General features: G+C 34.7%; 1 protein-coding gene across 3 annotated transcripts in view; it reads left to right on the top strand.

Moving 5' to 3' along the window:
- LOC121370659 (serine-protein kinase ATM-like) overlaps nucleotides 1-17234 on the top strand; it is a 99562-nt gene that overhangs the window by 26379 nt on the left and 55949 nt on the right. For all 3 annotated transcript variants that reach the window (XR_005957713.1, XM_041496046.1, XM_041496045.1), the window contains exons 12-24: nucleotides 614-721; nucleotides 2183-2317; nucleotides 2756-3371; nucleotides 4112-4444; nucleotides 5653-5905; nucleotides 6523-6743; nucleotides 7264-7346; nucleotides 10501-10647; nucleotides 11631-11697; nucleotides 12476-12615; nucleotides 13062-13170; nucleotides 14903-15073; nucleotides 15650-15810. Coding sequence is in view for 2 of the 3 variants with exons in the window: in XM_041496046.1 (XP_041351980.1) it covers nucleotides 614-721; nucleotides 2183-2317; nucleotides 2756-3371; nucleotides 4112-4444; nucleotides 5653-5905; nucleotides 6523-6743; nucleotides 7264-7346; nucleotides 10501-10647; nucleotides 11631-11697; nucleotides 12476-12615; nucleotides 13062-13170; nucleotides 14903-15073; nucleotides 15650-15810 (2544 nt within the window). In the remaining variant the exon portion in view is untranslated. The remainder of the gene's footprint in view (nucleotides 1-613; nucleotides 722-2182; nucleotides 2318-2755; nucleotides 3372-4111; nucleotides 4445-5652; nucleotides 5906-6522; nucleotides 6744-7263; nucleotides 7347-10500; nucleotides 10648-11630; nucleotides 11698-12475; nucleotides 12616-13061; nucleotides 13171-14902; nucleotides 15074-15649; nucleotides 15811-17234) is intronic.

Below are 17234 nucleotides of genomic sequence, written 5' to 3'. Positions count from 1 at the left end.
AATGACAAACGACTTTAGACTCAATTATGAGAATTGTAATTGAGGCTCCTATAAATTGGAAGATTTTCCATTTGAAACAGCTGTTAAAATATGGTCAGAAAAGAAAAACAGACGCCTTAAAGTTTAATACACTTTATTCAACTGTTAACTGATTGGCACCAAGTAGTAAGTTATTGCCTTTCAGCCTTTGTAAATACCAACTCAGTACTTTCTGCTTTTTCTGGGATGTTATATCTTTTCATTTAGCAGCTCATATATTTGCTAAATAATATAAACCTGAGATATAAATATAAATTAGAAAAGCTAATTAAAAATAACCCAAAAGACCGATAAGAGCATCTGCAATGTAAAAAAAAATGTCAATGGGGAGCATGCATTCAGCCCTCCTAAATTTATTGAACGGACCTTCGAATTTTGCCAGGCACCTACATTTTCCTAGGCACATCCCTGGAAAGTATATCTACAAGTGAATAGTACAAGTACTTAGTCATTTATAAGTAGAAGATTTGTCTTTGTTTGAAGTGTTGCAAATACTGCATGTTACGAAATATAATGGTTAAAAGCTAATGAAATAAAATGCTGGAGCATCTTTACATTTGTGTTTGCTTTCCAGGCTGCAGCTAGTGAGTCGTCTGGTAGAAAAATACCCGGCAAGTATTCCTGGAGACCAGTTGCTTCCTCTGCTGCAGTGTCTGTCACAACTTCTCACAGACTGTAAAAGGTGCCAGTATTGTAAATTGAGCCCTGGCTTTTTGTGGGGCATGAATATACAGGGCTAGAAATGAAAAAAAAAATCTACATGCACCAGGTGCATGCTGAAAAAAAAGTTACATGCACCATTAAAATTCTGCATGCACCAAAAATAAGGTAAATCGGAATTATTCGGCAATACCTATATTTATTTATTAACAGTACCTGAACGTTATACAACTGTGTTTATTACTGATTCTTGATCAAATTTGAAAATTTCACCCAACGTAAACGCCGTACAGAAATCTATAATAGGCCTATTACAAAAACGTACGAATATTTGTGTTTTGTATTAAGCAAGTTGTCAACTTTTTTAACTCGATAAGATCTGTTGGTATAATATAAATTGGCCTACGGAATTCGACGAGAAGTTGTGATTGAAATAATCACTGGCTGACTTCGAGTCAACTACGCGAGTAACGCACCTGCACGTTCGCAATCATCTGATCAAGTGCCCATATCTGAGGTCGAAAATGTTCAAGGCAGTTACGGTACTTTGTATTGATCACAGATCTGGCGGAGTTCAATTTGTCAGAGACGACAACAACTATGTTATGCGCGTGGATACCCCAAAGTCGGTCTCGACCACCTTCCCTAACACTGTTCACGGATATAACCGAGATATTACCGGCAATTTTCGCAAATATATTTCACGGAAATGACCGAAAGGGCGCCATTGTTGTGAGTAGTATTATGGGATACAAAATGGATGCGCCCATAAGATAAAAGTTATCGTTTTCATGTGGCGAACAGATTACGAAATGCATATGCAAAATTCAACAACTTGAGTCTGAATCTGGTAGACAACAGGATAGTAGTATACGCAATACACAGTACTTGAAAAATATTAGCATGCACCGTGTGCACCCAGTTTTAAAAGTTACATGCACACGCAAAAATCAGCATGCACCGGTGCATGTACTAACACTGCATTTCGAGCCCTGATATACTATTGTCATCAAATACAGTTCTGTTATTTGTTCAGAAATAACTTTTTATTGATTAATTTCCATTTAACTGCCATTTGTGGATTTGTGCAGTAATTGTTGTCAATGTGGTCAATACTGGTTTGATTCTACTTACAGTCCAGGGGCCAATTTAACAAAACATTGTAAGTTTACGTCTACGACCAGCAGTTATACCAGGCATATGTTAAAAATGTGTTTGGCATCTATTTCATGCAAAACATTAGATCAGTACGGAAGATGGAGCATTTTAAGGACCTAAGAAAATGAAATGTGTGTACTTCAAACAATATTTGTTGTGCTATAATAGTAATAAGAATTGTAGTTTATTCGTACAAAACTCGGCTTACAATGAAATAATTAACGAAAAATTCTGTGAATGTAGGTTTAACTGACAAATGATTTAAAAACAAAATTAAATGAAAGGACATTAACTCATAAGATTTTAAAAATTCTTTGTCTTTCAGAAGTGATATATTGCGTCATTTATTTGGATGTTTGGAGAAGATAGTGCATGGTTACCAGTGTTTCGGTTACATTCCTGTGTGCACTCTAACCTCTAGCAGGGCTTTATGGCTGAATATCTGGTCTGCAAGTCTTCGGTAAGAATGAATACTTTCATTGGTGTATTGCATTCATACCTCATAGTTTATAATTATGTGGCTTTTAGACAAGGAGCTATTTGTTTCAGATCTTTTTGAGAGTGAGCAATTTTGGATACTGCTTGAATTGTGTACATGAATCAACATTAAAAATAAAACATTAAGTATTGTTTTTTAATTACAATGTGACAGCCTTTTTTTAAAATGATATATAAGTAGATGTACAATATTAAATGTTGAATAACTTGCCTACGGTTCAATAGTACATAGGATTCAATAGACATACACTTTAGAAAACCAGTTTGATGTAACCTGTTTTAAATGTGATAATGTTTAAAATGAATTAATAAAAAAATAACTACATCCAACTAAATGGCAAGATAAGCTACTTTAAACTACATTTGTTGAAAGGTCGACTCCTCCTTTGTTTTTCCATAGAACAATGAGTTCACACTATGCGGAGGTGGAAGGATTTCAAGAGCCTGGCTTCAATCTGCTGACTTCTATAATGGAACAGAGACTTGTTGTCCCAGAGCGAGTAGTGTGGAATCTTTTCCTACCCAGTGTCTCATTTCCAACAGAAGCTTCTGTCCGATTCTTGGCTACCTTTCTAAGATTGCATGATCTGCCAGAAAACTACAAACCCAACATTTTAGGCTCCATTCTAGCAAATGAGCATGGCACATATCCTCTGAGAAAACATCTTTTTGATTGGTTCATTCCAAAAAGAGAGGTCTCTGAAGTTGGATCAAGAAGTAAGAATATGGCTAAAATTGACCCGGAGCTAGTTGGTTGCGTGTTAACCTCTCTGACAGTGAGAAGTACAAGTTCGGTGTTGGAAAGTTGTCAGTGTGTTTCAGAAGAGAACTTTTCTCAAATAGAAAACTTGTATCTGCAAACCTCGTTTGACGAGCAGGTGAACTTTGAAAAAACTGTTTCTTCATCAGATGATACAGAATGTGCAGATGTTTCACATATTCCAGTATTGCTCAAACATCTTACTGATGTGTTTGATAGAGAAAAGATGTATTTTGAAGAGCTTGTAGAGCTGCAGGTACTGCATTGTGAGTCCCCTACCGGTCTTAACTGGAGGAGACTATAGGTTGCATCTCTCTCCTCCTGTTTGTCTGTCCATCTGTCCCACATATAGTTTCTACACCTTTTTTTTTAGCAATGCCTTTAGATATTGAGCTGAAATGTTTTGTACAGGTTTATCATGTACTGTTAAAGATCAAGTTTGACTTTCACGATGGTGATTTACCCATTTTTGACAGTCATGGCCCTTGAACTTGGGTGTTAATATTATTATTAATAATTTGTCACAATTCCTCAAGAAATTTTATACATACCATTATATACTTTTACAGATCCACATTGACTGTCATGGCAATTTACCCATTTTCACAAAGTTATGACCGTAAACTTAAGAGATGGTATCATACAAACATTTGTTAAGTCCTGTAGGAGATTTATATTGCTTTAGCAATACTTTCAGTATGCTTGTTTTGATGCGGGTACATTAAAGAAGCTGTTTTTAAATGATTAGGTAGTTTGAAATATGTTTGGCATTTACAGAGTTTTAACATTAAGATACTAATTGATATTTCTTGATATATATAACATTGTGTATATGATGTCCTGTGGAAAAGGCATGTAAATGATACCTTGCTGCTGATGGAAATTGTAGTGGGTTTTCTCTGAAAACTGTGTGTTAGAATTATCAAATGTTTTATATCCAATAATCAATGACTAATTAATAAGTTTTTAAAAAAAACAGTCTTATTTATTTTTTAGCTCCAGAATCTTGAAGATCTAGTATATCAGATTTGTCTTGTGAGTAAATGTCTTGAGAACATCCTGCATTACCAGCTCATTTCTGTTGACATGATTCCGGTGCTGGGACTTGACGTCTGTTTGCAAGGTCTCCTCAAGAAGCTGACATCTGGACTGGCAGATTTTATTAAGAAGGACGGTCCTAACCAGCTACTCTCCTTCATTGTGCTTCTCGACAAGCTATTCGTGTGGACGCTTTCAAAAGGACACAGTACATTTGTTGTTTCTGAACTGATAAGAACATTGATGCCATCCAAACTGATCAACCAGTTGTTTGATGTGGCATTTGATAAGGTCAGTTATTGTGGTGGATTTTCTTAAAAACAAAGGAATGTTAATTCTTTTATGTTGTAATAGTATTTAGGTGGGGTTTTTCTAGTTGTATTAAAGTTTGTAGTAATAAAATTGCAATTACCAATTAACTATAACCATAATGCAGAATAACAATTAACCTAATGGATGAATATTTGATGGTATTTTCAACAAAGTTAATTAGGGGCCAGTAGATATTTTGGGCATTTTCCTTTAAAAAACAAAATACAGTGTCTTCTGTTGTAAAGTGTCTACATTGTGGCACCGTGTTAAAATCAACGAGTAGCTAATCCTAGTTGAATGTACATCTTGGTAGTTTTCACAAATGCATGAAACCCACCATGTGTAAATCAGGGCTTCTAGAATTTTTATAAAATCCACTAGCCATGTGATCAGAGATTTTAAAAATTCACTAGCCACTCTTTAAAAATTCACTAGCCCTACTTTAAGTTAATACAGTTTTACTAATTAATAGTAATAATCAGATAATATGTAACCTAAAGAGGTGGTGGTGGGTGTGGGATATTCATATTAACAAAATAGACTTAACTGCAGCATTTGACCTGTTTATTTCCACTAGCCGTTTGGCATGGCTATAGTTGTTATTTACTAGCCCAATACTAAAATTCACTAGCCATGGGAGTGGGGCTACCATAATCTAGAAGCCCTGGCTAAATGTTTGGCATATATAATGAGACAGATTTTACTGAAACAATGTTGAATTATTACAAGTCATCGGTGACCCAAATGTCAATAATATGACACTAACAAAGAATTAATAAAACATTTACTGGCCCTTAATTAATTTTGTTGAGTATATTTCTGAGGGTATATCCGAATGGCCGGTGCTGTATCACTACTGACTTGTCAAAATGGCCATAACTTAACCCTTGTTTGAGCCATAAACATCCCCCACCCCCTGTTTCAGTAGATTTTAAAAACAGCAACCCACTGCTATTAAAGTAGGTAATTTTTCAGCAAAATATTTTTTTTTTTATGAATGGCATATGATTCAGTTAGCTATGTAACACATGATTACTATTTATATTTCCAGAATTTTTGCTGATAATTGATTTATTGTTGAACTGATTTGCACTGATCCGAAAATTCTAAACTGATCTAAAACCTCTCGTTTATTGTCTTTGGTCTAATTATAATTTCCCCAAAATATCTTATTTTTAACCTTTCAGTTTTCAAAAACATCAAGTTCTGCTCATAAGTCTGACATGGACTTGCCTCGAATCACCAACAAATCAAGCTTTGACAGAAAATCTACACCAGCTGTGACAAACAGATCTCATATACTGGATGACATTGATGATATGGACATTGAGTTTGATGACACTTCGACAATCAGGAAAGATGATAACTTGAATATCAGTTTTGATGATGACGAGTTAGGTCAGAGCCAGGATTCGGAGGAGATGACATCTCAACCAGATGGTGAGACTTTTACACCTTCTTCAATTGCTTGCAGCAGTTGGCAATGCTGTGGAGATTGCTATGGAGGGTTAAATTCTCCACAGCACGTTTTTTTGCTGTGGACTATATTCAGTCTATTTTCCACAGAATGTTTTTGCCATAGACACTTTCTTAATTGCAGTTGTTTTTATACCAGCAATAATTCATTAATGTACATTTTATCCAGGATGTGTAAATCAACCAGCAATGGTGGCATAGTGGTTCAGCAATCGGCTTTAGGGCTTAATATGTGCTGAGTTTACATCTAAGTGTTGTTTTGAGGTAGGATATCGCTTGCTTGAGATGTAAGTGGGTATTGAATTGATCACCCTAAATCAAGCTCTTTTTTTTTCTTTCTCCCATCCTGATCGGTGTCCAATAAACCGACACCTCAAAGGTATGTACTATGGGAGGGTGGATATAAATGTACTATGGGAGGGTGGATATAAATGTACTATGGGAGGGTGGATATAAATGATCCCTTGCTTTTAGACTAAATAGCTGAAGTGTCATTGAAAACATATTCCTTTCTTTTCCACAGGCATAATGAAAAAAGTTTACTTTACACACAGTCCACTGTATTATGTTTATATTTACAGTGTGTGTCAGCCTGCTTTCAAGAAAGATATTATCTGATTCACAAAGACTGCGTCTGGAATTTATCCGAGTTTTGTGCCACAGTTCTGGGTTTGAAAGATCTAAATGCTCGTCCGAGATTCCATACAAAGCTGAGCTAGACAGTACCTTAATCAAGTGCAGACTCCTGCAGCTCCTTGATGACAAACTTTTTGATGCCAGTCGTCCACTTGAGCTGCAGATAGTAAGTGTGTTTTATAAGTTGGTGAATAGCCCAACTACAGAGGCTAGGTAATTATGCATGTTACATTTTGTTCTGAGATAACAAAATTCAATCTACCATTAACTGCATGCATTAGCTTAATTCAAGATGTGGCTAATTTTAAAGTTTTTTTGTGTGTAAATTCAGACCTTAGAGTCTGCCGGGAAATGCTATGTGTAACAAAAATAACAAAATATTCTCTTGTGCCAGTTATTTGAAAATTTTGTTTGTGTTTTATTGTTAAAATGTGATCAGAACTAATAGACTACTACCCACTCAGCATGACTTGAGGAAATTAATCCATAAACTTTAGTTTAATTATTGTTGACTACAAGTTTATTTGTTGATTTGTTCTAATGGTTTACATAAATTTGTACTGTAGCTGATTGAAAGTCATAAACATGCAGTATTTTATTTTTTCAAATATACGACTACCGTACTATTAAAAAAATAAATAATAATAATTAAGATATTTTTAATAAACAAAAATTCTCTATTTCAGTTGGAAATAATTGTGAATGAACTTACAACAACAGACCATAATGTTAGTGAAACAGACTTGGAAAGCATGATTTGTGTTTTGCGGTAAGAATGTTAATACATGATGCAATTAAGTAATAAACAAGTTAAAGTGATCACCTCTATAATGTAAATAAGTCTTTTTTTAAAACGAATATGTATGCAGCTTGTGGGTTAATCAAGTTTTTGTTCCGGAGTTATGGCTTAGTGGTATACACATGTATTTCAGGTGTCAAGTGGGTAGTCCCTATTCGTAACGTTTCTCATTCCAACCAATGTGAGAGTACATGCCCTTTGATTTTGATGAACTAGTTGTACAACTTGTATATCAAAAGGCATTTATTTACTCTCTTATCATGGGTTCTCTTGCAGTTAACCTTCTCACTACTGCAGGCAAGATATCACGTCTGACGTCATGCCAGTCGATATACTGTATACAGTGCATTCCAAAATCCATTTTTCCTGTTTTGCACATGACACTCACGGGAAGCGTACCGGCGTCGTGGTTAGGCCATCGGTCTACAGGCTGGTAGGTACTGGGTTCGGATCCCAGTCGAGGCATGGGATTTTTAATCCAGATACCGACTCCAAACCCTGAGTGAGTGCTCTGCAAGGCTCAATGGGTAGGTGTAAACCACTTGCACCTACCAGTGATCCATAACTGGTTCAACAAAGGCTATAGTTTGTGCTATCCTGCCTGTGGGAAGTGCAAATAAAAGATCCCTTGCTGCTAATCTGAAAGAGTAGCCAATGTAGTGGCGACAGCGGGTTTCCTCTTAAAATCTGCGTGGTCCGTAACCATATGTCTGACGCCATATAACCATAAATCAAATGTGTTGAGTGCGTCGTTAAATAAAACATTTTTTTCTTTTTCTTTCTCACTGGAAGCGATTTTTTAAACAGGAAATGGAAAACAAGTCAGCTTCCTGTTTCTTGATTTTTAAAAAAAAAAATTCAATGGATTATACCTTGGAATTTTTAGTTGAAAAAGTGGTTTTCGACAAGTATTTTCACTTGACAACAATGGCGGCACATCACAGTAATTTTCTGGGATCGAGAGCCGATTGTGAAAGCTACATGTAATTTGATAATAAATTTGATCGTTTTATAAACAACAAAAATCACCAAATATTGGGATATGAATTGTATATGAATATGAAAAAAATATGGTCCGAAAACCACTGTTTTGGAAATAATGGACATAAATACTGGACAGCTGGCCAAAAATGCATGTAAGTAATCGTGACTTTTTATATTTTTTGCCTAAGTTTAATCAACATCAACTGATCTAAAATATGAAAATGAGAAAAACCCACGAAAATAATACTTACCGATTCAAATATGAACTTTATTTTATGTATTTATAAAACATTTAAGTGAATATATGTGAGTAAAAATTATAAACTTGTACTCACTCAATGTGGTTTTTGGCAAACATTAATCCAGTAGTCTAAAGGTTAACTGGTTTTTGTTTTAAATAATAATATATACTATGTTGTGTTAAACAAAATAAAGTGGATTCCGCTTATTTGCATAGGCCCGGTGAATGAAAAAAATATGCCATTAAACGGCGTATGCAATAAACCATTTGGCCGGATGTAAAGTTCATATAGTCGGCTGTAACCATATAAAAGCCTATCACCAGTCTATAACAGAGGAAACGTAAACATCTTGCATTCCCAATGAGAAAACAATATATGCTATTATAATATGATTGTTCATAGTTCATTTTTATGTGAATTAATGAAATAAATGTTATATACCTGAGTGTTGTTGTTATTTTTGGGCTACAAAGTTTCGTACACATGTAGCAGCCTTGTTTGTTTCACTGCAGATTTGACCTATTTATGAAGCTGACCCAGTACTAGACTATCTTCGGTCAAATTAGTGTGTAAAGTGCAGTTTTTACCACACCATCCTCGTTGGGTTGAAGGCATCCACTTTCAATATTTTTGCAAGTTCTTTTGCTTTTTCAGTTAAAATCGGCCCAGATAACGGTATATCTTTCAGGCGGCATTCGCAAACCACTCAGAAAGGGCCCCCTCAACATTCGCTACTTTTCCTGTTCTCTGCAGTTTTCTATCTGGATTAGCATTGCTGTGATACTGGTTACGAATTTCCTCTTTCTTGGTCGAGAAATTTGCGATTGGGAACACCCAAGTTTCTTCGCGATGTCCGTTTGCGATATTTTTTTATCAAACATTTCTACAACTTCATATTTGTTTGCAAGAGATAAATCGTTTCTTTTGTGTTTGTTTGCCATATTCGAGAGCATGAACTGTCTTGTTACCTACAGGTTAACGCGCTGAGAAGTGAAGAAATATATATCTATTCGTATCTTAATGTGTAACTATAAGCTTGTTTGTATACAATTTTATTCGATCATTTGATTATCAAAACATCTATTGACTGTTCTCCCAAGTAGGGCCTCAATTAATGACATCAAGCATTATCTCGGCACGTGCTGAAGCTAAAAATAACAGTGGTACTCGAAGGCATTAATTTACTCGATTACGTTTTAAAAACCACAACAACTAGCAGGTCTCATGAAGGAACTCGGATGTAATACAGTAAAATGATGTTTATTTATTTACAAAACACTGGCTATGACAAATGACAGCAATCGATTGTTGTGTACTTAACCAAGCAAGCCCGGCAAGGCTGTGCAGTGAACACAGTGAGCTTTGATGTTTTGTCTGTGACACTCTGGCTAGACAGAGTCGGTGATGGAGATTAACAAATGTGACAGGTGTTATTCTAGTAATTTAAATGACTGACAATTAACAGTGTACAGTAATAAACAACTCAAAAGATTTGGTAAGTGTTAATTCCTATCGTAGCACAATCTACGGTTTCACATGTTGGATAATATGATTTTGATCGGCTTACTTCGGCAACAAAAAAAACGTCGTGATTTTCCGTTCTCTCTCTCTCACTCTCTCTCCCTCTCCTTTTTTTTTCTTTTTTTTTCTCCACCACCTTTTATATTTGACTGAAGATTTTTTTTTTCCAGTTTCTCCATGCAAATAACCGACATGTACGCTCAGAAGGTCATTCAATTAAGCGATATTATTTGTACTGTTTTAATGCTAAACGGTTCTGTGCAGCCATATAATATGCAAATAACTGATTTATGCTATAAACCGACATGCAGTTAAGTGGAATCCACTGTATTCTGTTTCATTTCTTTACCCATATTTGTATGTGTGTTTGGTTTCAGCCTTGTGGCCAAGTCTCAGTGGCATGACCAGGAGGTGTCCAGCCTGTGCTTGGACCTGCTTTCACGACTCGTACCACAGCTTACGGATTCACACAACATGCCGCTACCAATGGCAAAGACAGCACTGCTGCTTGTGTCAGCCTTCAGGTACGACTATTTCTAACATTTTCTACAATTACAACTTGTTGCACTGCAAAATGAAACAGATATTTGTGCATGTCTCTGAAAATTGTGAAAATGATGATGAAACATTTGTTTTATTTTATTTTATTCATGCATTAAATTTTTAACATTATTTACATGGTCATGATAGCTTATGCAAAATAGAAATTGGTCACCTGAATTTGTTTTTGTGTAATCCATAATTGGACATAGCCCAGTGGTAGAGTGCTCACCTGATGTGCAGTTGGTCTAGGATCGATCCCCATTGGTGGTTACATTGGGATATTTCCCTTTCAGCAGCACGACTCCAAGGCCGTGGTATGTGCTACCCTGTCTGTGTAGCCAAATAGCCATTTGATAATTTTTACAAAAAATGGCTAATAAAATTTGTAAGTGGCTAAAATTTTGGCTAAGTGATTGTCTATCTTCTGATGTGAACAAACGGTTACATAATCTATCCGACAACTAAAATATAATAATAATACCAAATATTCAATTAGCATAATAGCGATCCAGGGTGAGCACTAGCATATGAAAGATACCTTGCTACTAATGGAAAATGTAGCAGGTTTCGTCTCTAAGACTACATGTCAAAATTAACAATCCAGTAGCTGATGATTAATAAATCAATGTGCTCTATTTGTGTTGTTAAAAAAAATAAACTTTCAAAATTTTTATGAGTGACATTTCTAGTAAATTGAAAATTGATTAGCAACTACTATTTAATGTTTTTAAAAATTGTGTAGCAATCTCTGAAATTTGTATAGTTAATCACTGCTCAATACTGAACAAAATATTCTCTGAATTCCTGGACGGCTTCTGGGATTGTAGTATATATAGGATTATTGAATAGGAGTTGTACCTGATCAGCTTCAACTAGCTATTGATCTTAGTCATGGCCTCAGTGACATTTATGGTTGTATATGTATAAAGTATTAATTAAAAATGTTTTTTTTTTTTTTTATCAGAAAGTTACAAGATGATGGTACCTGTTCTTCATTAGCCATGACGAAATGTCTGCAGGCATTTGTGGAGGTTAGTACTGTTTCTTTTTAGTATACTTACTCAGTTATAAAAAAACGATCATCATTCAAAAGCACACAAAAACATGTTATCTGTTGAAAGAAGTTTGTTTTGTTTAACAGTGGTTCGATCCTGGATGTGTTATTTATTAGAAGCATTGGATGAAAAGAGAAAGTTTATTCATACATAAAATGGTTTAATAAATGCTACCAGTGTTTTATTTCTGAGAATCAACTTGACATCTGTGGTCCTTGGGGCAGCATCTAGCACAGTGGTAAGAGTGCTTGCCTGAGATAATGTTGGTTGCCTGAGATAATGTTGGTTGCCTGAGATAATGTTGGTTGCCTGAGATAATGTTGGTTGCCTGAGATAATGTTGGTTGCCTGAGATAATGTTGGTTGCCTGAGATAATGTTGGTTGCAGAATCGAATTGACTTGGAAATTTCTGGGTACATCATCAGTAGTCCAAATAAGCATTTAACCGAAGTGTACAATTTTACAAGATATTGTTTAGCAAATTTTCTTTCCTTTCCTTTCCATGACCCTTACTTTAAGGACTTTAGCATCATTTCTCATAACATTATTAGATCTTTATTATTCCTCTACAAGAATTGAGGTAAACTTTGTCTGTTCTTAATTTAGTATAAAAAGCAGGGATATTTAATATTCAAATGAGAATTGGTTCACTTCAGTCTTGGAACATCTCAAAATAATGGATCCTAATTCTGCTAGATTAAACAAAAGAATGTTAGAGAATGTAAAGAATGCTTTTGTAAATGATTAATTTTAGTGTGATCCCACTGCTGCATGGAGCAATCTAAAAAGCTCGAATGATTCTGATAATACCAACACCATTCTTTCTGAATTTCCCAACTGCCTACTTGATAGCTGTCAAACAGTCAGGATGTATGCAGCACAAGCTTTTCAAAGGTGGGGAACTGTTAGTTTTTCTTAATACTTGACCTTTAAGATATGTGTCATACAAGTCGACACGTTGTATACCACATGTAGTGCATTCACCAATTCACATTTCTCACCATTTTGCATGTGGGACTGGCTGGAAATAATAACAGAATAACTAGAAGTAATTTTAATAAAGAAAATGGTAAGTTTACCTGTTGGTTTTTACATTCCAAATGTAATAAAATTTAATGAATTGAGAGGAAACCAAAAAATCCTGATATGTACACTTTTGTATAACTGTTACACAAACCAAAAAATAATTACAGTAAATTCTCAAATGATAAACTTGAAATAACTGAAATTTTAAATGGACAAAGGTTTCATTAAACAGTCTTTTTCTTAATGACATACTGTTTGAAGCTACACTTTAATGTTGTAAATTTTGTTTAATTGTGATGTGTAAATACTTTCAGCTTGTTTGTAATGAATAATAATGGACTGTGTACACCTAAAGAAAAGCAACTTCAGCTCTCTGCTTTTGACAGAATTTATGAAGTTTGCAATGTGTTGTTGGATATCAAGGTAAGGGCTTTTCACAATTATTAATATCAGCATTAATTTTTACAAGATATTTCACATTGTTTTATACCCTAAATGGAGAATTCATATGTATCTGAATCTGTTAAAATAGTTACTATAATGAAATTTATTATGAGGCTTAAATACTTGTTTCATTACTCAGAGTATGACAAATATTTTGAAAAGTCACTAGCCACAGGGCTAGTGGGTTTGTGAAAACCACTAGCCCACCAAGATAAAGCACTAGCCCAAATTCCTGATCAATTATAACTGGATTTTTATATAAGTGTTGTAACATTACACATTTAGGAGTATAACAGTAAAATAAAACAAACACTTAAATCATGTTGTAACTTTCAGTTTTTTGTAGTGTTGTACGTTGGTTTTTTGTCAAGTGTGATCCATTGTCATTGTTACGTTTTCGCTTTTGCTCCCCCCGGGGACAAAATAATTGAGCAAACTCATGGTTGCTATCTAAAACCACTATCAAAATAATTAAATTTAAATGAGGGTAAGACAGTGTGACACACGGTAATAGATGTTTCAGTGTATTCGGTAGGGCCCTACATTTAGGGCCCTACTATTTATGTCGCCAGGAACGGTGATGTCAATTGCTCAAATACAGGGCATTATCCCGTGTTAGACCGATATCAAAAGAATATAACGGCGACATCTAATCCGTTGTTAATTGATGAACCAAAAAGGTATCATCTTGTATCGGCAGCTGTGATGCATTATCTTATCCAGACCGCTACACATTAATAGGCCAAGCAGAGTCATTGCATGTGCGGTTACCATTAAAGTAAATTGTTGTCAGCGAAGTGTTATATTAGAAAACAATAGGTAAATAAAACAAACACTGAAATTCAAAGCATGACTGGGGTTTATTTGATTGAGATTAACCTGTCGTCGCGATTGGTGATTTCCAAGTTCTTAGCCTAAAACATGTGCGAGATTAACTACCATGTGACGTGTCCAACCAATCAAAACACACATGTCATTAGACTTATTTCCTGTGCCAGAAACTTGAAAAGGAAAAGTAAACAATGCATGCTGTAACTGGCGATGTAGAGATATCATGTTACTGCAGTTTGCAGACCTAGTTCAAGTGGATTATTATTATATACTGATTGCGTTGTTGATATTATTCGATGACAAACGTCACAATCAAATTTATTAAACGAAATTTCAACCGAGAGAAAAAGAAAAAAAAAAACCCCACGATCGAGCGATAAGGAGTGGGGTGGAAACCACTAGCCCACAGGGCTAGTGGTTTTGCGTTTCTCACTAGCCCGAACTTAAAAACCACTAGCGTCGGGCTAGCGGATTTGTCGAACTCGCATGATTACTCTATTAAACAATATGAAACATGTTTAATGTTTAAAAGTCAGGTTTATGATGCTTTTAACGTGTCTTCAAAAGTCTGTTTCTGGTGGCGTATTGTATAAAATATTTAATCAGGGATTTATCCAGGTGTTCTGTGGCACTCAACATAGGCCCCTTCCCTAAAGAAAGTGGCACTGAAAATTCCAAATATATATTATTAATTATTTCATCGGTGGCGTACTGCATCATTGAGTGGCCTGAAAAAAAATATCCCAAGTATGATCTACTCCCATGACACATTGGACCCTAGCAAAAAATCCTGGATAATTCCCTGTTAAATAGTGTAGTATATTACAGTTATTTAAATACGTTAGTATTTTAGCATGGTGGTTTTCTTTACTTTTTAAAGGGTAAACTGTCCAGTGAGAGGATGCAGGATGAGAGAAATAACAGAACGACAAGTTCTCTGTTGGCCCTGGCCACAGTAGCCTGTACAAGTCCTGTGTGTGAAAAGAATTGTCTGTTTGCATTCTGTCAGCTTATCAAGGAAAAGAATCTAGAAATAACCCCTATTCAAAAGGTATTATGTTTTGCTTTTAACATTATATTAACTGTGTATCTGTTATACTGTCATCTGTTTTAACATGAAGGCCATCCATAAAAACAACTTGGCTTTCAGTTTCTATTTAATATAATAGTAACCATTCAAGAAATCTTTCTCACATAAGTTTGCCGATTTTTATTATTTTTTTCATACCCAAACGAATATAAAAGAAATGACAGCCAATACTTATAATTAAATTTGAATGATACTTGCTAATAATAACACTCAAACTTTATTATACTTTATTTTTAAATACTTTTGGTCCATAAACCATAACACTCAATAAGATAACTTTCCCTTATAAAATGACGTCATCAGATATGACATTCCATAACAACGTAAAAAATTGAGAATTGAACAAACTCCCGTTACTACATCTGGACCAATGGGATGACATTATGTTGTAATGGATGTAACGGGAATTTAATTATTGCCATATAAGTAAATAAAAATGAGTTTAGGGCATCATTAAATTGTTCAACTACACCAATTCTTTCTAAAAGAAATCAACTTCTAAAAATAGAATGATGCAAACATAATGTTTTTTTGTAGGTTCTTCATAAGATAGCCAACACTCTTGGCTACAGAGATGTCAAGAGCTACATTGGTAGTCATTTGCCATTTCTTGTTCACCAGTGGCTTGACCTTGAATATCCAATTGTAGAATTTCCATTTGAACTCATGTCCATGACAAGTAAAACTATGTTTTACAGGTAAGGAAAGAAAGGACATGTTTTATTTAATGACACACTCAATACATTTTATTTACGGTTATATGGCATCTGTTGTGTGACAGGTATGTATTATCCATATGGTTCAACATAACCAAGTTAATAATAATCATACGAAACAATCATGTAATAATAAGTGTAATGACGTAATTTTGGAAAGCGACGTCATAACATGACGTTGCTTCACCAGTTCTAGCTCAGACTGTACATTTGAAATATTACGTCATTTCGTTGTCTCCTAGTTGTGGCTTAAACATTTTGAGTTGTGTCTTATTGTTCATAAAGAAAACAACAATAATGATATGGATAATAAAGAAATTATTACACTCGCGTGTGAGTCGTACTGATTTTACGAAACTCGTGTTGGGATTCATGTATTAGCCTCGCTATCTCTCGGGCAATACAAAAATCCTGACACTCGTTTCTTAAAATCAGTACGACACACAGGGTCGTGTAATAATCTCTCTGTATTTTATTATTTTACAGTAAGTATAATGGGCAGGAAATGTGAATTATTTGCAGGCCATTAAGTATCTTACTTTTTCCTATATATTCCTCTTTTTTTTTTAGGAGTCCCTATTTTTGATGAAAATTGCTATTTTGTCCCTCTTTTTTTTGTGCTCTTTTAACCAGTTTAATTATTATTATTTTTTTTTATTATTATTATTATTATTTTTTTTTTAGCGACACCATATTTTTTCTCTTCACACCATTTGCTCCAGATGACTTGCTATGAGGCATATTGTGATATTTGTGATATTAGTCATTGAAATCTGAATATGCAGATGGGATGCATGGTTTCATCTCCAGCTTTTAAAGGGACTGTCCCAAAACTGTTGTTGTTGTAAGATGCTTTTGAGTAATTGACCTCTTTTATCAAATTAAATCACCTATTAAACACACTATCTTATTTAGAATATCAGTGCCAGTATATATTGAACATTTTGTGATTGTCCTAATGTTTGTACTACAGTAGCTGGAAAAAAGAGGAAATAAATTGTAGATTGAGCTGCTAGAAACATTAGGATGACGAGAAACCTGTTGTTTACTTAAACACTAACAGTCTAAAATGAGAAAAAGTATTTAATGTTTAATTTTAGTCAAGGGCATGAAACTTGGAACAGTCCTTTTACATTTAGCTCCTGTAGCATCCTACTACTTTGATCCCAGTCTTGGCCATGACTTTGGAGTTTTAAAAACATGGGCACTACTTTATAACATCATTAGTGTAACATCATTGCCATTACAGGCTTCCAGTTATTAATTTTCACAATGCAATATAAAGTCGTCCTTATTTATAATTTCTGAATTTATGGATATGTTTCTGTTTTTTTTATAATATCTGATCTTGTTGAATGCTCAAAACTAGAAGGTTGAAAGGATATGGCAACCCTTTCAGTCTAGGA

This window comes from Gigantopelta aegis, chromosome 4 (assembly GCF_016097555.1).
Source record: "Gigantopelta aegis isolate Gae_Host chromosome 4, Gae_host_genome, whole genome shotgun sequence".
NCBI classification, from domain to species: domain Eukaryota; kingdom Metazoa; phylum Mollusca; class Gastropoda; order Neomphalida; family Peltospiridae; genus Gigantopelta; species Gigantopelta aegis.
The sequence above is the reverse complement of the archived record's forward strand: the minus strand, read 5'-3'. Positions and strand labels throughout refer to the sequence as shown.